General features: G+C 39.3%; 1 protein-coding gene across 1 annotated transcript in view; it reads right to left on the reverse strand.

Annotated features, from left to right (window-relative positions):
- Positions 1–13,815, reverse strand: part of ADCY8 (adenylate cyclase 8) — a 160,992-nt gene that overhangs the window by 88,839 nt on the left and 58,338 nt on the right. Inside the window, exons 3-4 of the mRNA XM_067530337.1 lie at positions 5,053–5,183; positions 907–1,018 (exon numbers count right to left, since the gene is read on the reverse strand). Of these exons, the coding sequence (XP_067386438.1) occupies positions 907–1,018; positions 5,053–5,183 (243 nt within the window). The remainder of the gene's footprint in view (positions 1–906; positions 1,019–5,052; positions 5,184–13,815) is intronic.

Consider the following 13,815-nt stretch of genomic DNA (forward strand, 5'->3'; position numbering starts at 1 on the left):
TTTCCAGATGGCAAAGGCTGGCTCAGAAATTATACTCAGTATTTGAGGAATAGAGCCTTACTTTTCTTCACCTTGATGTGCCAGTAAAGATCCTAGGCTAAGGATTGTGTCAGCAGATGCACACCTGTCCCCTGAATAGGCACAATGCACAGGAAACTAACGAGGGAGTTTATTAAAAAGGTTTTGAGATGACCATAATGTTAGTCAGGCCACTGTACCAGAAGACTATAGAAAAGCAGAAAATAGGGGGAACTCTCCCAACAGAATTGATTCTGCCACTCTTACACCAAGTAGCACCTTTCTTTGCAAGAATTCCACTGGTGAGCTTGGAAGGCAGGTTCTAGCCTACTCATGTGGAGTAGCACCTAATTCTACAAGTCATGCCATTGTCTTCAATGGGACTATATGTGGAGTTAGGTATTCTCTAACATGAATAAGGGAATCAGAATCTGACCCTAAGTAACGATGTTTGGTGACTATGATGGCTGAGCAAAGAAAGGCCAGTGACAATAATAAATGTTTGAATCTTTGCCCAACTCTTAGAATCAAACTCTGAATAAATCTTTGAGCTTTCTGAAATGTTCAGATGTTGACTTTCCTTCCAGTTTTCATCTTGGAACAGAAAGAGAAGCATCTCTAGAAATGTTGTAAGAAAGCTTGCACTCATCACATTCTCAGCCTAGTTTTAGCAAATGCAGGAGATTCAGATAAGCATGTGAACTTCTGGAAGCTTATCTGAACTGAAACCTAACTGCAGACATTTGAAGCTTCACCCATCCCTAGTGGCTATGTCCAATCTCAGTGGTGAGGACCTGTACAGATAAGGTTTTTAAGTGTATGTAGCAGTAATCCCAAATTGCAGATGCAACATCATTACCCTTTGAAAATGAACTGCATTTAACTCACGTGTGCTAGTCGATCAAATCTGGCAAAGAGTTCATTCAGCATTCGGACGAGCTCCTGTGCTGACAAGGTTGTGGACAGGTTAGTGAAACCTTTAACATCCGCAAAGAGAATGCTAAACAAAGAAATGGAAAGGATATTCATATTTCAGTCTATCTCCACCAGTAATTGGCATGCTAAATACAAACAGTAATCCTGTGCATTGTGATTACCATGGACTCCTCATATGTGTAATAGCGAGAGGCAACTAGCCAATGTCTGGCCAGAATGTAATTTAAGGAGAGTAGGAAATTCATTAGCTCAGACACAGGGGGGGAACTATTCTGCCTTTGCCATGGGCCTTGCTCACTGGAATATTTGCAGTACAAAGAACTAATATTAAAAGCGCTAAAACATGAGCCCAAAATACAAACAATTGCTTCATAAAAGAATGTTATAGTAATTTTCATACTTTCTGTTTCTATAGGCCCATTCATCAGAGGATCTCAAATCACATATTAAGCACTAAGCCTTTACATTTAGCATAATTATCCCATTTTATGAGTGAGGAGTCTGAGGCATAATGGGGTAAAGGCCCAGATCCTCAAAGGTGTTTAGGTGTCCAACACCCATTGAAATCAATAAGAATTAGGCACCTAAATATCTTTGAAGACTGGGGCCTAAGTGACTTGCCCAAGGTTATGAAGCAAGTAAATGTGGCAGATCTGGGAACGGAGAGTACAAAGAATGGTCTAATGGATAGACCACTATACTGGGACTCAGGAGACCTGGGGCCAACTTGTGTCTCGGCCACAGACTTCCTGAGTGACCCACAGAGGTGTTGTGAGGATAAAATCCATTAATGATTGTGAGATGCTAAGATACTGATATTGAGGGCCATATAAGTTGATAGACAGAAACCCAGAAGTCTTGACTCCCAGTCTTCAGCTACTAGTAGACACTGTTCCTCAATGTATAGACCGGAACTTGTCCGTATACACTACCTTTCTTGCTGTGGGGCTTGATACACTTCATTCTTTGAGGCTGGTCTTCAGGTCTAGCTGAATTATGCTCAGTGCTAGACCCAAATGGGGGAACATAGGTAGATTTATGCCTACTTTGTGACTTTCCAATGCTGGGGCTGTCAGCCCTGCTCTAAAATGTGCTCAGCAGCCAACAGCCCAAAAGACCATTTCAGCAACCAGGGATGGACAGAGTGCTCTGGCCACACAACTAAACCTGGCCTCTATTCCTACAATAAAAACAACCTTAAATGTAAGTGTAGTGTGTGTGTGTTGGGGGGGAGAGGCTTTAACAGTGCTTAAGCACAATAGACACCCTTACCCAAATAATTTGTTGTACCTAAAATACAGAATAAGAATTTCCCTCAAATTTCTGACCTAAGTATGCAAAAGCACAGTATGTGGAAGATGAAAACAAAAGGCAAGGAAAGCAAGGATCTGTTTGGGAAAGAAAGTAAAATTCAACATGCAGTGTTTCCACTTCGCCCAGAATGGCAAATAATGTCGAGCCAACTTTATTAAAACTTTATAGTAAAAGAACAATCAATGGTGCAGCTTGAGATTTAGCAAAAAATAACCCAGCTGAAGATCTTCAATATGTTTGCTGAATAACTAAATGCTAAATCCAGACTGATGAAAAAATCAGATTATGATCAGGAAAAAGGTAAAATGCGGCTAAGGACAATTCGCTGCTTCCCTAGATGCAAAAGGTAATAAAGAAATTGGATGAAGAGGCTGGAAATCTAAAGTCTTTTCCACTGGGGCTCTCATAAAAAAAGAGGAAAAACACCAAGAAATCAAAGAGGAATGAATATTAGAAATTAACCTAGAAAAAGATATTGAAATGTAAAAGTGTTTTAAAAAATCTAATATTTTTGTTCCTGATTATCATGATATAGCTCTTACGTATTTCAGGGGAAAACCCATTAGGACCTAATTTCAGAGATACTAAGCACCTGAACATCCCACTGACTTCAATGGTTGTGGAGTTCAGCATAGGGAGGCACTCTGTTGGATGGATTGCAGGAAAAGGGGAACATACTTGCACATGTGGTGGCTATGTCCAGAAAATAAATGACTTTGGGAGGAAATTATGAAAGAGATTCATCTTATGGCAAAATTCCAGCATCCTAAAGATCCCTTGACCTGCTTACTTAATGCTCCCATAGAGGATCCACATTTTAAACAGAACAAATTAATTTCTTTTGCTAGATTTTGTATTTCATGTTGTTGGAAAAACATGAGCCCTCCTCCTGTGTAATTGTGGTATAGCAAAATATGGACTGTCCTTGTAATGAAAAAGCTTTTCTACCAAGTACGTACATAAAAGAGGTGCCGAAAAGAGAATAAGTATTTAGAGATTTGGTCACCCTTGCTAATGTACTCAGGAGGTGGGCTCCCCACCTGGAAAGCCAGAATCTTTAGCCAAGTTCTTTGTATTTACTGATACTGAGTAAGTAATGTATGATGTACTATTTTAATGTTTTGCTGCAACTTTGCCTTAATAAAAAGTTGGGTTTTTTTAAAAATCAGGGCCAAGAACAGCATTGAATAGTCGAGACCCCTGTTAGCCCTTGCAGAAAGAGACTAATGTCTTCCGTTTTAAAGCACACACTATTTGCTGTAAAGCAATAACCATTTTCAAGCGGTAGTGATATCTAAATAACAACAATCTGCTCTCCATTTGAATTCTCTTACAAAATCAGGTACTGTAACAGAGGATAAGAAAGGGTAATAAACTAAAATTTTATTTGGTGTTGTGTAAACCTTTTATAAAGGCTCCTGGTACCTTCAGCCACATTCAATAAAATAATATGTGTGGACGGCTGCCAAGGCCACAAGAGTGGCAGAAAATCAATTTACGCTTTGTAAAAGTTGAACATTTTGTTTATTGAACCGGCCCTTCCAAAGTTATATAGGAGCTTCATTTAAAATCAAGACAAACGCTTTCCTGTTGAATCATATACCTTGATTAGAAGATGCTTATATAATAGCAGTTTGGTTACTCTTTCCTCATGGTTTGGGACAGACTCACAACAGATCTTATGGGCTAAGCTTGATGTTCTAAGCTAGCGGAATCATGTCTGATTCAAAGGGCTTGTCTAGATCGAAAGTTAGTGTGTAAGTGAGCTGGAGTATAAATCAGCGTGTTAGTGTGTTGTGCATTAGCTGGCCGGGTTGACCCTGCTACTGTACCCTAAAAGTTCCATAGTGCACTTTGATTTACTCCACCTTGAAACAGCCATGGGTCAGTGAGCAATGTGAAACTTTTAGTGCATAGTAGCAGGCTCCACACAGACAGTTACTGTGAGGGATACTAGTGTGCTGAAGATTTACACTCCACCTCGCCATGTGCTAACTGTCCATCTAGACAAGCCCAAAGAGGGGAAGCGATTTGTAACATCTTCAGAATCTTCAGAACATTTAACCATTGTGGTGCAAGTGAACAGCAGTCATTATTTACTGACCCCCAGTGCTGGAAAGATCACACAGGGCCTATTCCCACATCTCCCCTGATCTGCAGTTTTGTGTCCATTGGATAGAGCAATTTAGAAATGGGAGAAATAGGAAGAGGAGAAAATGGCCATGACAAATCTTGGTTATATGATCACTGCAGAGAAGGGCAACTAATAGGAGTTGAATGCAACCACTTGGTAACCCTGCACTTTGGATAGGGCTCCACAGTTCTCAGCTGATTTGTCAGTTCATAGGGAACAAGATGTTCTCCTTGAGCAGAGGGAACAAGGGAGGAAAGTTCATGCTGAACTCCCCACTCTTTTGTTGGCAAAGCTTGCAGACCCCCATACTGTGAGGCTGTCCCTGTACGGGATCAAATCAAACCCTGCTGCAGTTTATTAGTAGACAAATAAACATTTTCTTTTTTTGCTTCCGTGTACAAAAAAAGGCAGCGCTCAATTTGAACAGCTGTTGCAAAGGCATCCAACCATTCTGATAAATTAGAGAAGGCTCTGCTCAGGAAAAACAAATCTTCATGGTTTTTCAAATAATTGATTAATGAATTGATCAAAGGGCAGAAAAAAACAAAAAAAAAAAAAACAATATCCCATTCCCCCCCACTCCACCCCCAAACAATTGACATCCACTACAAGCTGAGTTGTTAAAATAAAAGATAGGCACCTTCACTCACCTGACATTCTCATAGCGGTGAATATAGATCTTATGGAACTGGTGCTGCAAGTGCTCATCTTCCACATTGGTCATGTCATTAATCATCTCTAGTACAACAAATCGAGGTAATACGGAAAGCACCAGCCGTTCCTGCATAAAAGCAAAAAAATATGGGATTGGCCATTCAGACTGGGTCAGCATTCGTTCTTCACAGCAAAATGGCAGAGCTCTGTATTTGGAGTTTATACTACACATTTGAACTTAAACTCTTAAAACGTATAAACGGTTTTGCTGGATCGAATCCTCAATATTGACCTCCTTTTAGAAACTACACATTGTGTTTATATTACACATATGCACATAATTAGTTAATGTAACTGCAGAGCAACATCTATTGACAAGTGCACAGAGAGGCCTAAATCCTACTCATCTAGAAGTCAATGGGATAAATCACATGAGTAAGGAGAGCAGGATTTGGACCCAAATTTGACCTGACAGCAGAAGTTAAAGACACAGCATAATACAATAAATGTCTACTTGTGCCATACTGTATGGGGCAGATCCTCAGTTGTTGTAAATCAGCATAGCTCCATTGACTTCAGCAGAGCCACACCAATTTACACTACTTGCGAATGTTTTACTGGCACTCACTACACACCAGCTTAAATTGTATTACTTATCTGGATGTCTGCAAAAGCCTTACGTGTCATCAGCAATCTTTGTTCTTCTTTAAAGCCCACTAATTTTGCCAGCCTTTGACTCCAGGGTGATCTTCATTAAACTCAATAAGAGATGCTGAAGAAGCTGGATGCCAGTTATGAATTGATATGCATTTACAATATTCTTCTTACCCAATAGACCAGACTATAGTAGGGGCTTGTGCATGCTTGAGAAGGGGAGAAGACACAAGTTGTGTCACTCCTGTGGCATTGGTCATGCTAAATGCATCAGGGAAGCATTAGATCATGAAGGCTGAAGGAACAATGCTGACTGGTGCTCCCAGTGGAGCAGTGCAGTTCCCCACCACCTCCAACATTGCTCCATACCCAATAGGCACAATCTGGCTGTAAATGTTTTGCGGGTGGGGGGGTCTAAAGTAGAGATGAGAGAGAGAGAAAACCAAATATTAACAATAAAGACCTAGGGTGAATATTTGTCAAAGGCACCTCAGTGACTTAGGAGCCCTAGTCCCATGTTTCAAAGAAAACTTAGGTCAAGATTTTCAAAAGTGACCAGTGATTATAGATGCGTTGATTTTGGGGTGCCCAATTTGAGATGCCTTATTTTCAAAGAGTGTTGAGCACCCAGCCTTAAAAAAATTAGTCTCCATTAAGATGCCTCAAGTTGAGCTCCCATAACTAATGACTTTTGAAAACCTTTAAATTGTGGCCTTAGTCATGTAGGAGCCCATAGTCCATTGACCGTCACTGAATATAGGACTCGGGCCCCAAGTCACTTAAGCGCTTTTGAAAATTTTACCCATAATCTCAGAAAGTAAGCCTAACCGTGTAATCATCTGTGTCCAGTGCTAACTAGTCCGCTGACTAACTGCTATCAGCAAAAAACAATTCAAAACACACCTTGTTCAGCATTTAATATTAATAATTTTTAGACTCACCTAAATGACTAGGAGAACTCAGGAGTAGAGTCAGCTTTACTATTAGCTTATATAAAGTAAATCAGTTCTAACCGCCCAGATTCCTGTCATAAATATAAAGACCAACTCAAAGTGTCCATTATTTGGGTTACAGACCCTATCCTGTCATACCTATTGGAGTCAAATCTAATGGCTTCCCACTGTAAAGGCTCCAGTTGAAGCAGTTTTGATATAAAGGCTCACAAACAAATTTCATGCTGTCTGGAGTGGTTAATGACGGCGAGTGCAAACCTCAGGGCAAATTATCAAGAAGAAGGGTAAAAACCTCAGACTGGTTGTATGTTCTGTAATGAGATTTCACCAATCCAGTAACAAGTATAAATTCCTAAAGCACTATAACAGAATCCCATGGAGTCACAGACAGTCCCCTTGGGCACTCCAATCTATCTTGCCACCCAGGCAAGCTTGACTTTGTGATAGATAATCACAGTACACCAAGAATTATAACAATATTCATAAGCAATTTCTGCAGCCTCTAAAATTGTGAAAGGTTCTTTGCCACAGATGGCTGCCTTCCCCTCATCTGTAACTACCTATAACAATTATTCCTGGGCTAACAAATCAAACTGTTTTTCATAATCACCTTCAGTTCCTGCCCCCATTATTCATTTTCTCACACATTTCTCACATATGACGTGCATGATATTGTCAAACATTTTCAGATTTCTATACTTCCATCGATAGGATTCAGGGTAATCATAAACCTTCTCAGTACATTTTTAAATTTATTACGTGCCATAGCATCACCCTCCTCCATATAATTAAAACCTTGTCTCACCTTCCCAGTTAATCTGGTCAAGAGGATACGCATCCACTTATCCTCTGGGATCTTGTGGATCCCAGTCTTTCAAAGGTGCACAGGAACTCTTCTATATAGTCTGTCTCTTTATAAATTGAACAGGCTTTCTCCCACTCTCTTGTGTTGTGAGGTGAGTGTATTCACTAAATGAAGAAGCTCCTTTTACTACTCCAGTACACCGAACTACAATGTGTGAGCTCTCTCCTCAGCTTCTAGTTGTACCATGTGTCCTTGGTGGGCTTTCTCCTCTATTTCAGTCTCGGCTTTGACTGCTGTTCTATGTTCCATGCATCTGTGGTGGGCTCTGTCCCCAGCCTCTTTGATTTCTTTGGTCTTCTTGATCCACAAGTGAGCTGGTGCTCACGTTCTTCCTGGGCTGCCCAGTACAACAGTTAAGCCAGTTCCATTACAGCGGTCTTTATGGCATCTAGAGCAGGAGAGTGCTTGGACACCTGGTCAGAACTTAGGAGGAAAGCTCTCAGCTCCTGATCTGTGGTTTTCTTTTTATGGGATATTCCCCATGCCTTACATAACTTTTCAGGGTCTTTTGTCTCAAGACCATCGTATGACTAATTCACTCATTGTGACTACTCTTTAACCATTAAAAATTCTCAATATCAAGTTTAAACTTTTAACAGCACTGGGATATGATCTATAAACCCAGTTGACCTGTGGTGCATGAATTCTACTGGGGGACTTCAATGCCTATATGGGGAATGGTGGAGATACCTAGAGGTGAGTGACTTGGAGGAATGGCTGCCCTGATCTAGACCTGAAAAATGATCTGTTATTGGACTTCTGTGCTAGTCATGGATTGTCCGTAACGAACACCATGTTTGAGCACAACATTGCTCATAAATGTACCTGGTACCAGAGCACTTTGGGCCAAAGATCGATGATCAACTTTATAGGCATTTCACTGGAACTAAAACCATATGTTCTGGACACCTAGGTGAAGAGAAGAGCAGAACTGTCAACCGATCACTACTTGGTGATGAGTTGGATCCAACACTCAAGATGCTGGCCAGATAGACACAGGATGCCCAAACGATCAATGTGGGTCACCTTGGAATATCTGGTGGAGGACCCTGTGAGGAAAGCCTTCAATTTCCATTTCTGGAAGTACTTCTCCTGCATTCCATCAGGTCATGGACAATGAGTCCGAGTGGACCATGTTCAGGGCTTCAATTGTTGAGGTAGCCATGAAAAACTGTGGCCTGAAGGTAGTTGGTTCCTCTCAGAGAGGAACCTAATGGGGAAGTGTCCTGAAGGCTGAAGCAGAAGCAAAGGGAACAGTTCACCAGTTGGCTTTGTTGCATCCCCTGCTGGCAGCTGAGCAACTGACTAATAGAAAAGTAATAGTAATGATAAGAAGTTTGGAAAGATTCAGGGCCTAATTGTTCAAGAGAAAAGAAGTAATAACTATCTACAACTACCCAAAGGGATATTATAAAGCAGACAGGGCTCCTTTATTTTCATTATTCAGAAAGGAAGGGACAAGAAGCAATGGACTTAAAGTGGAGCAGGAAAATTTTTAATTAATTAAAAGAAAAGCCTTCACAGTTAGACAAGGGAGTAATATGACCAGGTCAGCTGAAATCACCATCAAACACTAGACTAGATACCCATTTATTACCAGACTATTAGGGACAGTTTTGGAAGAATTAATTAAATCCTATTACGATAATGGGCTACATGAGTTATTATTATGGGTCCATTTTGAGCCATATGATTCTAAGATTCTAAGATTACTTTTATACCAATGTACACATGCTGTGTTATGCATCTGCAATAAACTCCACCAATCCCAACATCATCACTACCGCTGAATTGTAACCTTTGGTGCATGTGCATTTCTCCCACTAAAAACAACCGGAGTCAAGCATGTACACTCCAGCACCGAATTTGGCCATCTGTGTTCAAAACTAAGTTCAACATTTCCCCACTGAGTAATTAATACTCTTTTAAAATGTTTCTTAAAGCCCTAATTAGCTAAAAGATCAGATCCTAATCTTGTGAGTAAAAATTCATTTATGGAGATGAATAAAAGAACAAACGTCAACAAATATATTAGTGCAATGGGCCCAGAGGGAGGTTGCCAAGAGGAAGCTAAGATCCACAAAGTTCCCCTTCAGAATGAGTAAGGGATTCAACCCAGAAAGAATGCTGTCTGCACCAGCCCCCTCCATGCAGCTCAGCTACAACAGAGTCATGCTTCCAGAGCTTCTCCTGGCAGCTGGGACTTCCCTCTCTTTCTCACCCTCTTCTTCATGGGCAATTCAATGATAGGTTCAGCACAGATCAAGGAAAAAGTAGGAAACTTCAGTACCTGTCAGAAGTTTTCCCCCACCTCCACTTATTACCAGTTCATATTAGACCTTCTCTCTCTGCCTTTCTGTTCTCTCTTGCCCAATATCTGTGAACTCAAGAAGACCACGGATTTGAGGTGAGACTCTAGCTCTGTAGTGAAATGACAACACACTTGCAATCTTTGTTTTAAGACTCATTTTGCCACAACCCAACTTGCATAAAAGGATTAGATAATGAATATCACAATGTAGGCTTAATTATCTTAAGACTCTAGGTCAATAGAATAAACAGCCTTAACCATTCCAAAGTGCATTTGCTCATTTTACATTTTAGAAACAAGAAAAATTAATCATTTTATGAAAGAAAAAGTAATTATTTTCAGAATAGCTTTAATTGTCAAAACACCTTTATAGAAAAAGGGAGTAATCACCTTTCATTATATTTGGGGACTCTGAACTGAAATTCTTACACTTCAAGTAAACTTCAAGTAAACAAGTAAACGTTATCTAAAATGGATGCTCTCTTCATAGCACTTTTTTACAATGTACTATGAAGACAATAGTAGGTAATTAATGGGATACAGAAGAAAAAGCAGTATCTTATGTGTTCTGGTTTACGAGGTTGTCTACCTATTTCTATTACTTGCTGCTGTAATATGCGATTATAAGACATATCAACTCTCTTTTATATTGGATTCAGCCAATTTCCAATTCCAGTGATTCTGTACTTGGCTGCATATGCCACTGAGGAATTTGATATATTCCAAAAGAAACACAGGGCAGTTTTGAAGATTCTAGTTACATTTTTTGTTTGCGTCCTTGATTTGAAAGTCGTTTGAAATATTGCATTTTATGACCTTTTCCTAAGCAACTGGGGTTTATAGGAGTTTATCTCCAGTAGCCTTTATGACTGTGTATAGTTTGTTAATAAAAAGATGCTATAGAAATGTTATTGTTTCAAGGAGAGAAGGAATAGTTTCTCCTACAGTTTTTTCCATTGTAGGGGAAACATATTATCTGATAGTTTCCTGGGCCATAGAGTACAGAACAGCGTGAAGTAATAAACACAGGACATATCTGAGGAGAATATGGCACAAGGCTGCTTTTCCTTTAAGAACAATGGTTGACCCCATTGTCTCCTCCTTGTTTGACGGAGGATAAGTGAAAATAGCTAGTATTATATTATGAAACCCTGACTTGGTGATTAACACTATATCCTAAACGGTGCTGTAATCCAAAGAATTCTTTACTGTCATTTGGTTATGCATCAAAATAGCCTGTCAAGGTTGGTTTACCAGAGTGTCCTCTTCGTAACTGGAGCTCCCTGTAAGGCAGAAAGCTCCCTTGGGATGGAAAATTGTGTTTTTATACCTTAAGAGTGATACTTTGACCTGTGAACACTGACCTTGGCTTGTAGCATGCTGGTAAACGAAGTGCACTGACTATTGTTACTGAAGGACGTTTTTCCTGATTTAACTGTAAATACTGTTGTGTTTTGTTTTTAACCGTAAGATCCAGCCACTAGACACATAATGTGAAAAGCACAGGCTACACAATAGTATACGTATCTATCCTCCCTTGTTGGGGTGAAAGTTGATGTTTATTTTAGATACTGTCCAAAATTGTTATATTCCATTGGAGACACTCAACTGCAAGGGAAATTTTACATAATATTCAAGTAATGTTCATATGTTTTTACCAGCCGTCACAGTACTCTCTGTCATGATTATTTGTTAGATGATTTTAGAGGATAAAAGCAAGTAGGGAAAAAAAACTATTTATGGGACAACACAGGGAATTCCTCAATATAAATATTATATTATCTTCTGACATATCACCCACTATAGCCTTGCTTTAGTAAAATTGAATTTAACAGTAAAAATAGAATTCAATAAAAACAGATCTATTAAGGCTTCCAAAATCTGAAACATTTAAAATTCCTCTTCTTGTACAGAAAAATTTCCCTGTTACAGAGTCAATTCATATTCCAGACTAAAAGATCATAACAGTCCTATCTGGCCTTAACATCCATGAATCTATATCTCACAACACTGTTTGACCTTTCAAGAATTGCTTCGATCCTGCCGCTGTTGAATGCTCAGGTAATTATTCTACATTGTTTGTATTCTCCATTCATTTAGATTTTAATTTTTTCCGCATTTTGTTATTTTCTTTGCTGTTTAAAAAATTACCAAGCAACTTGGATAATAAGCGTGTTCCTTAAATAATATTAGTTACTGCAACATATAACAGGAAAAGTGGCAGAAATAAAGATTAGATGTCATTTATTTTGCAGCCTGATATCACAGAATCATAGAATACAGAAATGGAAAAGACCTCATAGGTAATATCCTCCCATTTCCCTTCAAAAGCAGGAATCCTCCCTAATTGTATGTTTATATGTGTTTTGTCCAATCTTAAATGTCACAAGCATAAGGCTTTCAACATTTCCTATGAGAGGCTTTTCCATGGGTTAACTGATTTCACTGTCAGAAAATGTTCATAGATTTCATAGAGTTTAAGTTTGGAAGGGACCTTTATATCATCTAGTCTGACCTCCTGTATGTTACAGACCATTACATTTCACCCAATTATTCCTATGTTGAGGCTGAGCGTGTGAACAAGACTCATCAACAAAGCATGTAAGATTCCCTGTACCATCTCTAAGTACTGATCCATCATATCTGGTGTTCCATCTCATAAATTCATTGTGTTTAAGGCCAGAAGGGATTATCTTGTCCGATCTCCTGTAGATACCTACTCATAAACCTGTTTAGACATTGTAATCAAGTCACATCTAAAACCAAACTTCTTTCTGATGTACTAAATCGATTGCATTTTTTTCAGTCTCTCACTGTTAGGCATTTCCTCCAGCCTTTGAATCATTTTTGTGGCTTTTTTCTGCACCCTCTCCCAGCCATTCCGTGAACGAGTACATTTTCACAATGTGCCAACTTATTGAGACAGCACGAGAATTCAAGCACCCCATTCACATTGCATTTGTGGATATCAAGGCCATGTTTGACTCTCTTGACAAGGAATCACTTTAGCTGACCTTGAAACTCGCACGCCTCCCTGACAAGCTCTGTAGAATGTTCCGTCTTCTATATAATGACTCCTAAAACTGCATTCTTGTAAAGGGGAAAGAACTGCCTTCTTCCAAATTAGGTTGGGTGTTCAAAAAGGTTATGTTGCCACTCCAAAATTCTTCAATGCTGTTATAGACTGCATGTTTGATTGGACACTAAATAAATGCATTTTAGCTATACACCTTCATGATAAGAACCTTGCCAACATCAGTTTTGTTGTTGACATAGTATTAGTTGTTGAATCAAGCTAGCTGCAGCACTTAAAACATGGCTTTTGAAAAGGGAAATCATACCTCACCAATCTATTTGAATTCTTTGAATGGGTCAACAAGCATGTGGACAATGGTGATTCTCCAGTGGATATAGTATACTTGGACTTTCAGAAAGCCTTTGACCAAAAAGGCTCTTAAGCAAAGTAAGCAGTCATGAAATGAGAGTGACGGGCCTCTCATGGATCAGTAACTGGTTAAAAGACAGGAAACAAAAAGTAGGAATAAATGGTCAGTTTTGAGAATGGAGAGATGTAAATAGTGGTATCCCCTAGAGTTTTGTACTGGGACCAGAATGGTTCAACATATGCATAAATGATCTGGAAAAAGGGTAAAGAATAAGGTGGCAAATTTGCAGAGGTTACAAAATTATTCAAGATAGTTAAGTCCAAAGCAGACTGTGAAGCGTTACAAAGGGATCTCACAAAACTGGGTGAGTGGGCAACAAAATGGCAGATGAAATTCAATGTTGATAAATGCAAGATAATGCACAAGGACCAGGGATCACCTGATAAAATTAATAGGTAGCAGATTTAAAACTAACAGAAGGAAGTATTTCTTCACACAACGTAGAGTCAACCTGTGGAACTTGTTACCAGAGGATTTTGTGAAGGTCAAAACTATAACAGGTTTCACAAAAGAATTAGATAAGTTCATGG

Source organism: Emydura macquarii, unplaced genomic scaffold, assembly GCF_026122565.2.
Source record: "Emydura macquarii macquarii isolate MOO-44397 ecotype Brisbane River unplaced genomic scaffold, CSIRO-AGI_Emac_v2 contig_369, whole genome shotgun sequence".
Classification (NCBI taxonomy): domain Eukaryota; kingdom Metazoa; phylum Chordata; order Testudines; family Chelidae; genus Emydura; species Emydura macquarii.